General features: G+C 44.9%; 1 protein-coding gene across 4 annotated transcripts in view; it reads left to right on the plus strand.

The window, feature by feature from the left end:
* Positions 1 to 6,468: 6,468 nt before the first annotated feature.
* SLC8A3 (solute carrier family 8 member A3) overlaps positions 6,469 to 17,319 on the plus strand; it is an 87,337-nt gene continuing 76,486 nt past the window's right edge. For all 4 annotated transcript variants that reach the window (NM_001293097.3, XM_040700650.2, XM_040700649.2 and 1 more), the window contains exon 1: positions 6,469 to 8,279. In NM_001293097.3, the coding sequence (NP_001280026.1) occupies positions 6,514 to 8,279 (1,766 nt within the window). In that variant the 5' untranslated portion in view covers positions 6,469 to 6,513. The remainder of the gene's footprint in view (positions 8,280 to 17,319) is intronic.

Consider the following 17,319-nt stretch of genomic DNA (forward strand, 5'->3'; position numbering starts at 1 on the left):
CTCTGCAGCACAAATGTGCTGTTGACAACAAATCCTAGGGTCTTTAATTGTAACTGCTGCAGACCTGTCACCAGAATACTAAACAAATGTCACGAGTTGCCACTGTCATCCTTCCTGTAGGCTGCTGTGAGCCACCAGGTGATAAGTTGCACTCTGATGGTGGTGCCTGAACCAGCAGTATAATATGTCCATGGAGCAGGAGCAGTAAATAACATGCCATGTGTGCTGCCACAGGCACTACATAAAATGTCTTTTACTGATGAGAAGTTTTCCTCGCACCTCTAGAATCATTTTTTTTTTTTTCCTTTCACCCTTCCCCAAATGGTCTTTGCTGCTCTTTGTAACCCAGCAAGATGGAGCTGTGAAAACTGCCTTCAAAGCTGTGGCTCTGAAGGAAGCTGTGCTAGCCCTTGCCATGAATAAGGGCTGGGTCAGCAGCATGACCCAGCGAAGGGTTTCCATCAGTGCCTCCTCGTGCTTTTGCACAGGGTGTAACCCACAGTGCTGGGTGAGTGGCTGCCTGCCTGGCCGTGCTTGGGCGCCTGGCTCCGGGAGCTTCGCAGCACGTGTCTCAGCAGAGCAAGGCAGCTGTAATTTTTCAGCTGGAGTGAGAGTGAGGAAGTAAAATGCCCGGCCAGTCAAGTGCAGAGTGTGCAGTATGGGAAGGGGACAATTAAGTATGGGCATCTTTATGGGCTGGCTATTTATGGCACTGCTTCTCCAGGAGCATCACGAATACTAAAATACAGAAGAAACATCATGGAGCAGTTCCCTAGGGTGAGTTGAGCATTTGGAGATTGCTCTAGCTGTCCACGGACTTGTGATTCATTTAGGCCATCCTCTGGGATCAGCTAATGTAACTGGATCCTGTCACTGCAGCATTTCTGTAGGGAATTATTAGACTTCAGTTGTGTCGATTAACGTCCCTTAAGAACGGAAGAAACCACTCAAATTAGTAGAGGCTCCAGCTTGTCCGTATTAAAGACTTGCTTCAAGGTCTGGATTTTTTTTACAGTAGCTATGTGCCTGATCTTGAGAGGAGAAGAAGGGCTTTGGACATGTATCGAGGGGTTACTCTGTAACCCTAATTCCAGTTTCAGGCGTGTTTCCTGTGGAACACAAAGCAACGAGCAGCTGAAGCTCCCTGCCATAACTTTTCTATAGAGCCAAACTCTGGAGATATGTCATGGCCTAAGCATGACTTATGGTGCTTTTTCCCTCATAAAATACAGGTGTTGCAGTGGTAGGGAGCTGAACTACCTACTGCTGTACAACATCCAATGTAAAGAAAGCTCAGAGTTGTTAGCTGTGTTCCTATCAGGTGGATGCATGCCATCAGTGTGATTACTTAAGGCCTCACATGTGTTTGGAAATTTGCATTTGTCTGACACAGTGGTTCTAATTACACTGCTCTGGCTTTTGGATTGCGGATAAATCTTAATTTACACTTTGGGTCCTGTTGTAGTGATGAGCAAAGGACTAGATGGCACTTGAATAACGATGACTGAAAAATATATTGTGCTTTGTATTAAATACTTCTTATGGGTTTATTTTGGTGAACGACGGAGTGCGAATCAGGAACAATACTTACGTGAAAAATTTGTGTTCTTTGGCAGAAAGGCTATAATTTCCTTTTTTGCTGATGCTTATTAAAATCTTATGCTCAGTCAAAAAGCTTTTACTTGCTTTGGACTGAGGAACGTGAGGAAATTTTTAATTTTTCTGCCCATCTGTGTTATTAAGATGAACCTCATTTCTGTCTCCTCCAACTTGGGAGCGAGACTGTAAGATAAGATGGATAGCAGTACTGCATCCGCTCTGCTCTGGGGCAGATGCTTGTCAAGCAGACAAAGCCCTTGATCCTGAGATGTCTGTGTCTGGACCTAGAGCATCACCCACGCCTGAGTGGGGCTCAGCCAGCATTTGTATCTGATCTGCACTGTTTCCTGTCTAGGCTGGAGGCAGGGGGAGAGAGGATGTGCTCCGTGTGCCTCATGTATTTGGGGGTGGGAGGGAGGCGCCAGGCAACCTGGTATTATTTGTAGGTCAATTTCAAAGGTTCTAGTTTTTATGATAGTTTAGGGGGAGTCTAAATTAGAAATGAGCAGGAACTTAGAGCTTTGCCTTTGATTTTGTATTTACTGAGCAGTGATCTTGGGAATGTGGTATGTGGAAGGTTACTCCCTGTTACCTTGCCTCTTGATTTCTTATCATGAATGCTTCCTTTAGAAAATATTTTTGTCTAAAGAGTTATGCGAGGAGATGTATGCTTAATGCTGAAGTGCAGGAGATCAATCAATACAGCCTTCCCAGCTCCCTGCCTTGCCATAGGTCTGCAGCAGAAAAACCACCGGTCTTCTGAAACCTAGCCATTATAAAAGATGTAAGGAGCTTGATAGTTGTCCGAAGTCATTTTCTATTGCAAGCTTAATAGTGACAAGCATGGTCCATGCTTCCTTCTGGACTGTCTCCAGAGGTATTTCAAGAGCTGATCTTTTTATTTATGGGTTTTATTTATGGATTTACAGATCACACAGCCATTGTCAACTCTTGTGGAAGGAGTTTCCCCTGCTAAAATAACTGTTACACGTCTTCCCAGAGCCTTCTTATTGAACACCAACTCCTTCTGCGCTGGTCCTTTTGGCTTTTTCTCTCTCTTGGCACCAATTTGATGCTTTCAAAACTTATCCTATCAGATAGGGGACAGTTCACTCAGAACCACTGCTCTTATTTGCATGTATTCAGTGCATTAATAATAGCAGGGCTGAGATCTGTGGAAGAAAATGATGTCTGATGGCAAAGAGATAGCAGAAATCAGCAGAATCATGATCTCGGTGGTATAAAGCCAAAGATCAGCTGATGCCAACTGACTTTTCACTGCTGCTGATGCAGCCTCCTGTTTGCATCCTGCAGGGGCTGGGCCATGGTGCAGCCAGAATTTCATCTCTGCACCAGATGTGGATGGGCTTTGTTGGGCTAGAGCTGGAGGAGTGACACCGTGCCACCTCCTCGGAGACAACCTGTGTCTCTGGAGTATGCTGCCAGCCCACCCCAAGGCTCCATCCTCAGAGGGAGTGGCTCTCGTTGCAGCTAGCCCTGCTAAGATCAGCGCTGCTGCAGGGCCAGAGATAGGGAGAGCTGTGTCTGCTTCCTTCTGAGAAGGCTACAGCTACACAGGTCCACGGCTGTGGTGTTGAGACTGGTTGTAGGAGGTGCACGTGGGGCAGACTTGCATCTTGTGTAAGCAGCCTTGCTGACCTAGAGCTACAAAGTGAGTTTCGAATCTTCCATCCTCTGACCGCTGAATGGTAAAATTGTTTCCTCAATATTTTATTAACAGCTGTTTTAAAATTTAATAGTTTTATTCTGCACTTTTGCACCAGTTCCCAAGTGTGGAGAGGAGGAGTAAGGATGCTTTCCTGTGCTTTTCAGATGGGTTAGTTTAACTCTGTGTTAATGAATGCATATTAAGATCTTATTAGGCAGTTTGTCCGTGGGCAGAGTTCCTGTTGATCTCACTGGGGAGCTTCATCTGCATCAAAGAATTGCAAGATCAGGTCATAATTTCAGAAAATGATTGTGACCTCCACTTTATGTTAAAGTGTTTGTCAAGGCAAGCAAAAAGCAATGGAAAGACATGCTCCCAAACTCTGAGATTTTAGTCTACAACCAATAGCCTGAGTTTGGATGTCTGAAAGCATACACAGAGGCTGCCCTGACAGAGACTGTTTTTGAAATAATAATAGTTTGAGGAATAATAATAGAATTAGGCTGTGCTTGAGATCAAATATAAAATTAAAGAAGGACTGGGAAGCTCCTGGAGTGACAGGAACCATCCCAGCATTACGTGGGGTTGACAGACAGAATCAATGACACAAGGTGGCTCTACCACCTCATGGTGGTGGCAGCAATTAGTTTCAGTTTAGTCATTGTACTATTCCTAGACAGGGCTCTGAATTGATGTAATAATTAAACTCTTAAGTCATTTTTGAAACCAAATTTAGGCGCTTGAGTCACATAGATGGTTCTGAAATGACTCCTGTCTTTCTGTCAGCCGTTTCTACATGGCTGATCCTGGAGGACACTGCACCTACTGGCTGCTGTTCAGTTAATGAGACTCTGGAACTTGGAAGAGTCAAGAGGCTGGTGGATATCTGCCAGCAATTGCAGCACAGAATGGGATGAGGTGATGTGCCCGGGATGTACCAGAGCTGTTGTGTGTGTGTACCTTGAGCCAGAGGCACCTGGAACTTGTCATCTTGATGGGGATGTGCATGTATCTTCCTTGCAGCTTAGGGCTGGGCTTGCTGCTCATTGTTTCTCTGTCCCTTTCTAAGGGATTCCCCTGGGTCTGGTAAAATACTCTGCGGAGAGGGAGGAAAAACAAAATAGGGGATGGAAGTGTCAAACTGAACCCAAGTTGCACATGCTGCCTGGGTAGCTCAGTCTTCCCTGCAAGAAGGAAGGCGATGAGATAAGAGGGGCTGGGGCTGCACCCCCCACTGCAGGCTGTGGTTTCCCCAAACCCTGGCGGCTGGGCTGGGATGAAAAGGAAGATAAGTAGGCATTTGAAAGAGAAGATAAGTAGATTAATATGGGAGAATCTGTCTCTCCTGAATTAGTCCAGGTAATATGAAGAAGTGTATTATTTTTTCATATCAAGGGTGTCAGATATGGATTTGTGATCCTGGTACTGCATAATCAATTCTTTCCCCTCTGCTGTGCTCTGTCAGGGATGGTTTTGCTCATTTGCAGTTCTTGTTCACGCTTTCCTTCCTGTTTTGCTTGTCTTTATAGATTTTTATCTGAAAGTTGAAAACATTTTTGTTGATACTGGGAAGATAGCACCTGCTTTTGGGAAGATGTGAGCGACACAACGTGATGATAAAATAGCCACTTGAGACGCATTTCTTAATGTTGATAACATTAAAATGTTGCCTGGAATCCATACAGTGCAAGGGAGAGGTGGGACCTGCGCAAAGACTCAGGGGGCCAGTTCGTCCCTTTGAACTCTCTCCATCCCAAGGTTAGACATTTGCTCTAAACTGACTGTTTGGACACCCTCTCTAGAGCATGGAGAGAGACAGTAAAGGACAAAATCCCTTCTGGAGATGTGCATCTTAAATAGTTCTTTTGGATCAGATCATCCCCAGGAAGTGACTGTCTTTTTCCTCTAACTACAAAGAGAGCCTAGGCAACTTAATGTAATTTACTGCCCGAGATTTAGATAGTTACAGTAGGGGAAATGAATCCCCATCCTACTGATCTAGCAGTACAAACCTCAATGAATGTTAGTGGGAGTTAAGGCTCTTGAACCTTCCAAGTGCTTTAGATAATGCTGTTATTAAGTTTGATGTTTCCTGTGAGATACTTGGCTGTGGCTGGACTCACAAATGTGTTTTTTCAAGCTAAGCCTGAGACCAAATTCTTCCTGGCATAAAGGGAGAAGAGTAGTGTGTGAAGGGCTGAAATTCCACTTTCAGTTGGTGCAAGTCCTACAGTGATGCAGTCTGTAAGGAACACTATTGTGCAGTGATACACCAAATCTACATGAAACGTCATTCGGCTTCTTTGTTTTTACTTGGCGTTTCAGGTTAGATATTACGTTCATTTTAGAAGATATTTGAAAATGCATTAATTTCTTAGGGACACAGAAGGAATCTTTGTAGGTACAATTTACTGTATCTTAAGTCTCTTTCTAACAATACTGTTTTTGTAGGTTTTCTTGCCCTTTTAAAAGTAGAATTACTGATGTAAAATGTGACCCTCCAGATCACAGTGGCAAAGATAGTGAAAAACGGCCTTTAGAGCCTTGCCAAGCACAGAAGTCTTCTGCCCTATTTTCCTGCTGACATCTATACCTCCTGATGTGGGGCCCCTGTGTCTCTGAAGCTTAGGGGAGTCCCGGGACCACTCTGGACATTGCGCAGCCTGTCAGGATGTTCTGGCCAGGGGGATGTTTGGCCACTAAGGTACTCCATAACTGAATTATGCCCCACAAATGGACTTAATTTGGAGATTGCTTGCTGGGCCATAAATTATTCTCCTTTTGTTGTAGTGATTCCTTGACTTGTCTTATCTCCTTGGAAGTGAGACAGGGTTGCCTTCAGATTAGGTTTCTTGTGTTGAGCTGAAGCACAGCTTTCGGGGGAACATGGTGGCATCATTAGGAGAATGACAGCTGAGCTAGCAGTGTTCCTATGGCATACGCTGCAGGTCAGTTGTGGGCTGTTGCATAGTTTTCCTCTGAGCTAGTTTTCTAGCATTTCATCTTCATCTGCTGGGCATGTAAATGCTGCAGTTTGCTATAGTCCCTGCTAAATGTCTTCTTCAAAGTGACAGAGAGACAACCTTTGCATCTCTACCAGTACTCTTCCATGGTGAGATACTCAAGTGCATTTGGATAAATGTTACATCTTCCTTTTCTCTCATGCTTCCCTCCCCCCTCTCTGTTTTGTTTGTTTCAGGTTCTCGGCCTTTTTGGATCTACACAGTGGAAGTTGCATCTTGTGTATGGCGTGGTTAAGCTTGCAGCCTCTCACCTCAGCCTTCCTCCATTTTGGGCTGGTTACTTTTGTGCTGTTTTTGCATGGTTTGCAGGTGGATGCTGGCCTGACGGGAGACTCAACCAGTTCAGTACAAAACAGCTCGTGTTCAGGATCTTTTGACTGCAAGGAAGGTGTTATCCTGCCAATATGGTACCCAGAAAATCCATCCCTTGGGGACAAAATTGCCCGTGTTATTGTATACTTTGTAGCACTGATCTACATGTTCCTTGGAGTCTCCATCATTGCAGATCGTTTCATGGCATCTATAGAGGTCATTACATCGCAAGAGAAAGAAATCACGATTAAGAAACCCAATGGAGAGACCACAACAACAACCATTCGGATTTGGAATGAAACTGTTTCCAACTTGACTCTCATGGCTCTGGGCTCCTCTGCTCCTGAGATCCTTCTGTCTTTGATAGAAGTGTGTGGGCATGGATTCGTAGCTGGAGACCTGGGGCCGTCTACAATTGTTGGCAGTGCTGCCTTCAATATGTTTATCATCATTGCCATCTGTGTCTACGTGATCCCTGATGGGGAAACCAGAAAGATAAAACACCTGAGAGTTTTCTTTGTCACAGCTGCTTGGAGCATCTTTGCTTACATCTGGTTGTACATGATCCTTGCTGTCTTCTCTCCAGGTGTGGTTCAGGTTTGGGAAGGTCTGCTCACGCTTTTTTTCTTTCCACTTTGTGTTCTTCTGGCTTGGATAGCAGACAGGCGCCTGCTTTTCTATAAGTATATGCACAAAAAGTACCGTACTGACAAGCACAGGGGCATTATCATAGAATCAGAAGGTGATCACCCTAAGGGAATTGAGATGGATGGCAAGATGATGAACTCCCACTTTCTGGATGGAAACTTAGTGACTGTGGAGGGGAAAGAGGTAGATGAATCTCGCAAAGAGATGATCCGGATCCTTAAGGATCTGAAGCAGAAACACCCAGAAAAGGATTTGGACCAGCTGGTAGAAATGGCTAACTACTATGCCTTGTCACATCAGCAGAAGAGCAGAGCCTTTTATCGCATTCAGGCTACCAGAATGATGACAGGGGCTGGCAATATCCTGAAGAAGCATGCAGCTGAGCAAGCCAAGAAGAGCACCAGCTTGCACGAAGTGAGGCCGGATGAGCCTGAGGAATTCATCTCCAAAATTTATTTTGACCCATGTTCCTATCAGTGTCTCGAGAACTGTGGTGCCGTTCTCCTGACGGTGGTGCGGAAAGGAGGGGATGTGTCCAAGACCATCTATGTGGACTATAAAACTGAGGATGGCTCTGCCAATGCTGGTGCTGACTATGAGTTCACAGAGGGGACTGTTGTCTTGAAATCAGGGGAGACCCAGAAGGACTTTGCGGTGGGAATTATTGACGATGACATCTTTGAGGAGGATGAACATTTCTTTGTGCGTCTCAGTAACCTCCGTGTGGTGGACAATGAGGAACCTCCAGAGCTCGGTAACTCCCCATACCCAAAGGCCATACTGGCTTCTCCTTGTGTGGCCACAGTGACTATCTTGGATGATGACCATGCTGGCATCTTCACGTTTGAGTGTGATGTTATACATGTCAGTGAGAGCATTGGTGTGATGGAAGTCAAAGTCCTAAGGACATCAGGTGCTCGGGGTACAGTCATAGTGCCATTTAGGACAGTAGAAGGAACAGCAAAAGGAGGTGGAGAAGACTTTGAAGACGCTTACGGGGAGCTGGAGTTCAAGAATGATGAAACTGTGTAAGTACCCTATTCGTTCTTGTTCCTCAGTCTAGTTTTGGTGTTTAACCCCACATTTTGCCTCCGTTACAGGTGAATGCTGACAAGGGACAGGCTCCTTTCTTCATCTTTTCTTCAGTTTCCCTACTTACCTCTTTCAGGCAAGAACCGACAGCAGGATTTAAGATCTCAAAAGTCTTTTTGTGCCTTCCCTCTTGGGAATAACAAAGTGAGGCTTAGAAATACTGCAGGGGACAGGAGGAAAATATTTCATTTTATGAGATCCTATACTCAAGTTATGGGATAATGGTGAGTTGAGGTAGAGAGAGGAGAAAAAGGGCGAGCTTTTAACTGGCTGGGCAAATATGGGAAAGCCTCCTTTTGAAAAAAAACATAGAGGGTAGACAAATTTCTTGATGTCCTCACATAAAAATTTTACAACAGTTATTCCCATGCAATCAAGAGATGCTCAGTAGGTATGGGGCTTTATTTTCAAATGAACAATACATCATACCTGTGTCCTTAGGCTTCCTGCGCAACTTGCAGGTCTGTGTGGCAGCTAATTCAAAGCATAGCTGCAGCTGCAAGCTGTTCTGCTAGACTTGTGCAACCCTTACAGCATTTATGTCCCCTTGGTCTACCCATATTCCCCATGTCACCTTCTCTATGATCTCCCTATGTCTGTTTTTTTTGCTACCTGTGGTTTTTTCTCCTCATAAAATACCATGGCAATTGGCAGTAATGGACTAAAGCACTGCAGCTCACAGCCTGTCCATGTGGCTCTATGACCCAGTGTTTTCATACAGAATTAAGAAAGGAAGCAAAATAGTCTGCACCAGTCCTGTTAATTCAGCTCTTTTATTGCGTACAAAGTAGCTGATACTAAGCTAGGAAGTAATAAAGACCAGAAAGGCGATAATGTCTAATTGCTTTAAGTACCTGCTGTTAACATTAGTGGGGAATGAGAAAAATCCCTTAGCTGAGCGGGGAGAGGGAGGGGGTGTGAACCTGGTGCTAAAACTCCCTAGTGTTAAGTGCCTAGGTTCCTCTTGTTAACGCCTAATCACTTGAGCCATCAAAAGAAGAGTTGTACAGACTTGCAACTGGCATCAGAGAAAAGAAATCTTTGTACCAAGTCTCCCTATACAGTATCTGAAAGGATGTTAATGTGTTAAATGCTATGGAATAGGGATGCTCTGATTCAGAAGCACCTTCTGCCTTAGTCTGCTAAACCACTTAATCCAGCTAATGTACGCGGTCCTCGTGCTTGATTGTAAGCACATGTTCTTCCCTATTAAAAGAACAGAAGTCCCTGGTTGGCTGGATTCAACCACAAGCAGAGAAGGGGAAGGATCAGCTGTGAATCTGGCCTTTTCAGGGAGATGGGTCAGGCAAGTTAGTCTCCTAAATTGTCCCTCGAGCTAATTTCTCCAGAGAAAGCAAGGAAGAATGACAACTGTGTGGATGCAGTCTTCTGTGAGACTACCTACAGTGTAATATGTACTACCATGCTTCACCAAGATCTTGAAGAAAAAGGGCTTTAAGATCCATCAGTAAGAGGCTAGTAAATTTGGGGTACCAGAGAATAAGCCCAAGTGCTCCATTTACTTTCCTTCTGGTAGGAAACTTCTGTTTGTCTTAGAAAAGTCCGAACATACCCACATAGTCGCTCCCTTGCATTAAGACAAATTAAATTCAGCAGGACCACATACATCCCTGTAGAACAGACTAATGATGAGGAAGGTAGTCCAGAAAACAGATGTGCTCTGGGTGCTTAATTTGTGGCCCAGAGAAGATGCCCCAGAGCACAGGTTGGACCGTTGTGTGGTCAAAACAATGTCCTTATCTAACACATAATGTGCCTTTCACTTCTGTGTCAGAAGGCTGCTGGGAACAGTTTACAATCCACAGGGAAGCCCCCCTGTGCCTTGTGGCACAGGGTTGTGGGGCTAATGGGGAGAAATTTATTTTGAAGTTAAGATTAATATAACTTCTACGTGGTTGGCAACCCTGCCCACAGTGGGGGGGTTGAAACTAGATGATCATTATGGTCCTTTTCAACCCAGACCATTCTATGATTCTGTGATTAAATCAAACTAATAAACAGGGAGATGAGTCTTGTCAGCCTAACCGTGTAGGCCAGCAAGCTGCCTTTATTCATTCCTGGGCTTCATTTTAACTGTCTAGGTCTTCCGGGAATGGACTTCTGGTCTGGAAACAAATGAGGGTATTTTTGGTAATCACTCCTTGGACTTAAGCTCAGCAAGTCGGGTGCTGTACATTGCCAGTTCTTTGCTGATGTGCAGGCAGCTACAGTACTACTTTTCCAGCAAGCACTGTCTAGTTTGGGTCATCCCTAGTTTAGGAGGACAGGTGTATGGGGTGTATGGGGCAATTTTGCAGGTCCACAGGGCAATGTTCAAGTGTCCGGTGACTGCACTGTGCAGTACAAGGCTGTATGAAGACACTGGGTCACCAAACAGCTAGAGTTCTGCTTGGCTGGATGATTTAGAGCCTGCCTCTTAAATGTCTTGCCACTGAGGGGAATCTGCCACGAGGTGTCCCTATGTGCTGATGGGGAAACTGGGGGTCCACAAAACCCTGGGTAGAAGAGAAGAAACAAGAGGGAAACAGTGTTCAGTATACAGTGCTAAGGACGAGTGGCCAGAAGGCAATGAAAGATTTGTGCTTCCCACTTCAGCCTGCTGGTCAAACTCGTATTTAGGAAAGATGAAACTTGAACCTTGTCCTTTTCCTCATGGAAGTCACTTGTCAAAGCTTTTTGGTTCAAGAAAGAAGCACGTGAATTGGCAGCCTCATGCAAGCATGTAAGATAGTGTTTAGTTTTACTGTGACTCTGCATGTCTGCTGACACAAAGAAATGCTCATTGGGGTATGCCAGAAGAGGGCAAAAGCTGCAGTTTACACTTAGCTCATTCTCTGATGGGAAATAAGAACCCTCAGATTGCATTCTGCAGTAGCAGGCTATCTGTAAGTGGATTTTAGGTCATCCTCCTTAAGTGTAGCAATGCCTAAATTAATCTGAGGGACACTGGATTACACAGCATCTTTGAGATCAAACTTTTGGAGGACCACCACTTACCAAATCCTGAGGGCAAGTGGTGGCTACAGTGAGCGTTCTCCCTTAGAATGAAATGGAGAAGGGGTCTTCCCTTAAGTCTATCAGGTAAAGTTAACTATTATTGGACTTGTCTTTAAGAGGCTTTCCCTGAGGTACGTGGGACTGAAAAAAGTAGCTGTAGCTGTATGAATTACAGATAAGAGGGAATTGGATCCTGCCGCCGGCTCTTGCTTTCTGCCTCTGTGATTCTTTCTAGATTAACAAGGTCAAAGTTTCCTTACTTACGTTTGGGTGGGAGCACAGATAAAGTGTGCTGAGATGAGGAGACTCAGAACAATGCCATCGTTACTGAAACATGCAATGTGTGCGTATGAATGTGTATGGGTGTTGGATAGCTATAAATCATACCATATGATATTGAATTCTGTCATCTGGCGAGAAGAGAATTGATCAGGTTTTGAACGCTTGATTCTGCTGCTGCTTTTCCATTACACTTGTGATTTCTGAACTCCTGTTCCAGTGAGGCTCAGATATGACCTACACAGCTGGAGGAGACTCTTAGCTCACTTGTTGACTAAAAGGAGGCTCTTGAGGAAGCAAGCCCCAAACTTAGATTTTTTTATAAGATGATCAAACATTTTTTCTATTAAATAATAGTGCATGGAAATAAGTTGGGTTCTTGGACGTGTGAAAATGTAGAAAGGTTATTGACCATGCTGCTTTATCATGTCCAAGCAATACAGAAATCATTAAGAGATTTAAGAGCCAGCAGCAAAAAGTGAATTGGATTTTAAAGGATTTTCTTTCTGCATAACAAAGGGAACTCCAAGCAAGTAAGGAAAGAAAATTAAAATTAAGTTATATTGCTTTGAATTGGTTCCTCTGTTTAAAACTGTTTAAATTCATGTGAAAAATTGTCTATGTCTTGCTTCAGAAATTTTCAGAAAATGTGCAAGTTACCAGGGGCTAATTAATATGCCAGCTGGAAGGCAAATTCTGCTGTGGCCATGTCATTTGCTGCAGTTAAGGTATAGGCTGAGAGATCTACTTTGTTGCTTGCCCGTGTTACTGGTTGCTTCATTAGGTGTGGGATCTGTAGTCTAGTGGAAATGTAGCCATCTGCCCTGAGACCTTTTTCTCTGAGTGCTGCCTGTGGCTCAAGGGGTGCGGGAGATACTGTGGTGTTAAACTGGTATTAAATGTCTTGTGAAGTCAATCTGCAAAGTCAGCACGGCTGGTCTTTGGTACAATCATTTACCTATGTGTGATAGGCAGAACTCACAGTAACGAAAGGCAGATAGTGCTAGAGATAAATGCATTCTGGACATCCTGATAGCCAGTGAAATATGATTTGGAGATGAAGTTGAAAGTTTATACATCTCCTTTCCTTGCCTGCTTCCTCCCAGAGAAAGCCTTGGGCTGCCTCCGAGTGCACTGTCAGCTTGGTGGTCCTCCAAAGCTCTCCCAAAGCACAAGGCAATGGAAAACCACACGCCATTTCTCCTATCTGGAGGCATTTGGTAGCAGGGGCATTCATGGGATATGTTTGTGCGTATGTACCTGAGGGCCAGAGCTGTGCTAGAGACAGACCTGTTTCAGGTTAGTACTGTGTCCTAGGGATGGTGGCTAATAACTGCCCCAAGCAGCCACTGTGTGCTGCTGCTGCCTTCTGTTCTCCATGCTGTGCTACCGTGTTTGTTGGGAAGGTCAGTAGTCGTTTCTTTGCTTCCTTTCCCTCTCCTGTCCAGCCATGCTTGGACTCAGGGCTAGGCCATCGCCTTTTGCTCATAGCCTTGACGTGGTGGATGTTAGCTTCCCCCCGTGGATCTGGTGGAAATAATAGTAGGGAAAGGTGAATGGCAGTTTTCTGTGTGAAGGATGTCATACTGAGGTTGGGCGCAATTAATTATCCTTCCTTTTTGCCACTTGGTGCTTGAAGAAACTGTCAACTTAATTTGTTAATCTGATCACCTACGCAGTCATGGTTGTGGCATTTTGAGGAGAATGCTATTAACAACACTTAGCTCTTTTGCATGGTGCTTCCTCAGTAGATCTAAAGGCACTTTGCAAAGGAGATCAAGGGTTGTTATTCCCATTTTGTAGCTGGGGGAGCAACGCACAGAAAGTCACTTCTCTTCCCTCTGGATTATCCCACAGAGGCAAAGGCGGGAATAAAACTGATTCCCTGAACTGCTGGCCTGTGCTCTCTGCAGAGAACTAAGCTTGTAATTTCGTGTCACTGAAAACCACAGTGAATTTATGCAAATTCACTGACCTCTCCCCAGCTATCACGAAGCAGACTGGTACAGTCCCTCTTCCCCCTAGGCTGTCAACAGTAACTGCAATTTTGGGTGTTCATTTTCCTAAATTGAATTTTGGTCATATGGTATGGAGGTGTATGGGAATCTGGAGCTCTTGGTTTATCTGTGTCATCTGTAGTGACACAAATTAACGACCTAGGTCATGATGAAATGATTGTGATAATCTAGTCTGAACTCTTGTCCAGCAGCTCTCATATACTCTGCACTGATCCTAATGCTCTGGACTTGAAGTAGAACAGCTCTCAGCAAATTAAGACTAAGCAGTGGGAATTTAGGAAATGAGGATTTGCTGTATGAATCTGATAGTTTCCTTCTCTCAGGACACTGTTCCTTCCCATTTCAACTCTCTTGAGATTTAACTTCTAATGAGTCCTCCAAACTCTTCTTCAGTCTGTTTCCATCAGAGGATGAGCTCCTTCTGACTTTCTCTTGCCACACTTTCACATAAATTGGAAGTTCCTCATTCCTATTTTAATCCAGATTAAGGACAAGCAGTGGCAGCTGTCTTCGAGAGGAGATAATGGCCTTGCAAGAAACAGTCAGAGGAGAAGCTCGAACATTGCTCTGTGGCCTCATTTAATGACTTCCTGAAAGGGAAGGAGAAGGGCAATTTTGTTTCTGATGGCTAGTTATCTCACCTGTCCATCTGAACTCTTACTTGCTGCAGGCAATATGTTCCTTGTAAGCCCTGATTTGGTCACTGATATTGGCAGTTTTGCATATGGTCCCAGTAAAAAAACAAACAAACAAAAAAAAACAAAACCCTAAGCAAACAAAAAACCCCCAAACCACTCCAATGGCTTTCCCCCATTATGTTACCAGTGGTGAAAGGCTGTTATATTTATTTATTGCTGTGAAATTTTCATGTTAAGAGTTTTTAACAGTAGAGGTTTCTGATTTAACTGCAGGCATTTACACAGGTACCTGCTCTGAGCGTTTGCGTTAGTCCTGCCATGAGGTCTAGGTGGTGTGCCCTGCAGGGATTAGTGTAAGGTGTCAGGGGACTGTTCCTGGAGTGTTTGTGAAGTCATTCTGCAGAAATGTGAGACAGTGACACCATCTTGGGAAGAAGAGAAGCCCTGAGCTGACCTTTACCTTCCCAGATTGCCTTGTTGGCAGGTGTCGAGTGGACATGCCATCCATCTATGCATGAAGAAGGACAAATGATGTGCTGTGTCAGGGACTGTGACTTCTTGCCTATCAAAGGAGCCATTTATGTGAACTAATGTAACAGCATTAACAAGGGGGCCTGGGACCCCGGCTCAAAAGAGAAGCATGGACTAGAGAGTGGCTTTTCCAAGTTGGTGCATGCTCTGGTCTAGCAGAGAAGTCCCTATGGGCCTGATAGGTTCCTAAGGTCGGAGGCCCTCAGAGGGGCAGCTCTGGAGGTATCAGGGAGGGTAGTGATGTGCAGAGTTCAGAGCAAACACAGGGAAATTCATTGTGCCAAACAACACGGCCAAGTTCTGGATTTAAAAACAATCCGACCAGAACTGATCCAAGATAAAAACAAGCTTACTGTGTGTTGAGTGACTTTTGCCTCCTCCCGAGTCATGCAGTACAGCAAGAAGCACCTTTGGATGAGTGGCTAATAGATGTGCATTTTACATGTGGGATTGCAGAGCACAGATCATGGTTTTTTTTTCCCCACTTAGACAAAGGAGGAGTAGCCACAGTTTGAATAGTGCTGTCTTAGGGCTGAGAACAGATGCTGGGGCAAGGCTTGGCAGACTTGACATCACTCAGTACAGGTATGGGTTGGGATTTTTTGTGTGTGTTTTTGTTTGTTTTGTTTTAAATCTGCAGTGAGAGCATTAATTACAGCATCACTTCAATGCCCCTCTAACTTTTAACAGATCAGAGTGCAAGCAAAGTTTTCAAGTAAAATATGAGCTTATCCTTTTCTAAAGGAGATAAGGAGGCAGAATCTAGAGTATCCCTGACAAGAGGTCCTCCAGCACATTTCTGTTGTGGCTAAATAGAAGCAGCTGACCTTGGTGAAAGAGGGCAGCTTTTTCAAATAAAAGGAGACCTGTCTGTTGCTAGCAGTGTGGCTTGTTTCTTATTTACCTCATGTCAGAATAAACGATGACGGTAAAAGAACTTGCTGCTCTAGCTGTTGCGAGCACTGTGAACCAAGTTCACCCTCTGTTTAGCTTCAGTGAAAACAGCAGATTTAAAGCTGGGAGGAATCTGGACTGGTACACGCTTACAGCTGTCCTGGCAGATGGACCGCTGACAGATGAGGCCCCTCAGGCCCATGCCTGGATGCCAGCATTTAGTGCTGCTAGCTTTTCACCTGGAGCCAGCCCTGCTGCTGAGCAGGCACTGGTGCTCCCAGAGTTGGACCTTTTGAGTGGACTATGCCGCTCTCAGGAGTAGATGCACACACCAGCTAACTGGGAGCAATGGCTATCCTTTCCCCTCGCCAGCTCCTCCCAGCTGGTGGTGTTGAGCTCTTCTGGTTATTCAAGGAGCCTGGGGCTTGGCGCTGCATCCCACATAAATAAGAGCTGTGGCTCTGATCTCCTGGTTTCTCTGTTAGGCTGTGGAAGATTTCCTCCAGCTCTTAGAGTTTAGTGTTCTTTTGCCTGTTTGTTTGTTTTTGTCTCTTTATTGTTCATCTCACCAAACAGAGCTTCCAGGGGTGGCTGCCTTTGCAGCTCTGGTGTGTTGAGCATGTCCAAGTGGTTTGCCTACTGCTGTATCTCTTTAGTGCTCCATGTAAAGGCATGTTGTTAAAGTGAAATGTGCTAGGAATTATCTTTTGTGCCTCTGTGTTTCTTTCCATGAGATAAGCAAGCCAACCAGGTTGTACCCTCATAAAAACCACCACCTGAGCACCGTGCTGCTCAGCTTTTATCCTACTGTAATAAAGCCATCAATATTTAATGCAGAAATTCTGCTCCTGTTATCTTTGCTGTACCTGTCTTCCCTTCTGAATTAGTCTCTCCTTTACCTCATCTGCTTGATCGTGTTGGCTTCGTGCTTCTATCTCTTCCTCCTTTAGTAAAGATAACTGGACTACAGTGCTGGTGAGGAAGAATATGCCAGGAACAATGTACTGACTCTTCAGGAGTAAATAAGCACCCAGCTGTCTGCATCTAAGATATCAGAAGTACTTCTTTAAGATGTCCAAAGTATTTTTGGGTTGACTGTGGTTACTTTTGATAGCTCATAGTACTTTTCTCTTTCTGTAGTGGGGTTGTAGAGGGAAAATGTGTGATATGGCAGCTTTTCACAGATGTGTCCTGCTAGCTGACACCGCTGGAGGTGGGCAGAGCTCTGAATAATGCAGAAGTGCAGCAAATGGACTACATGTGAGCAATAACTGCCTGCCTGGCAGCCAGGCTCCTGGGGCCGGATGGGCTGTACGCTGCAGAGCAGGGCTGCATGCAGGATGGTGCAGCGTGTCAGGCTCCCGCCTGCTGCTCAGCACCACGGCAGCGTCAGCAGCTGTGCGCCTTATCTCAGCACTGACTCTGGTGCCTTTCCTGCAGGAACGTCTTCATTTTCTATAATTAGCAAGTCCTTGGCATAACTGTCTTCCTTGCTCTTTTTGCGGCCTGACAAGTGGAGCGGTGCTAGACACAGGAGCAAGCACAGTCTGTAGGAGTCAAAGCTGATGACAGCTTCAGTAGGTCATTCCATTTTGTGG

Source organism: Gallus gallus, chromosome 5, assembly GCF_016699485.2.
Source record: "Gallus gallus isolate bGalGal1 chromosome 5, bGalGal1.mat.broiler.GRCg7b, whole genome shotgun sequence".
NCBI lineage: Eukaryota > Metazoa > Chordata > Aves > Galliformes > Phasianidae > Gallus > Gallus gallus.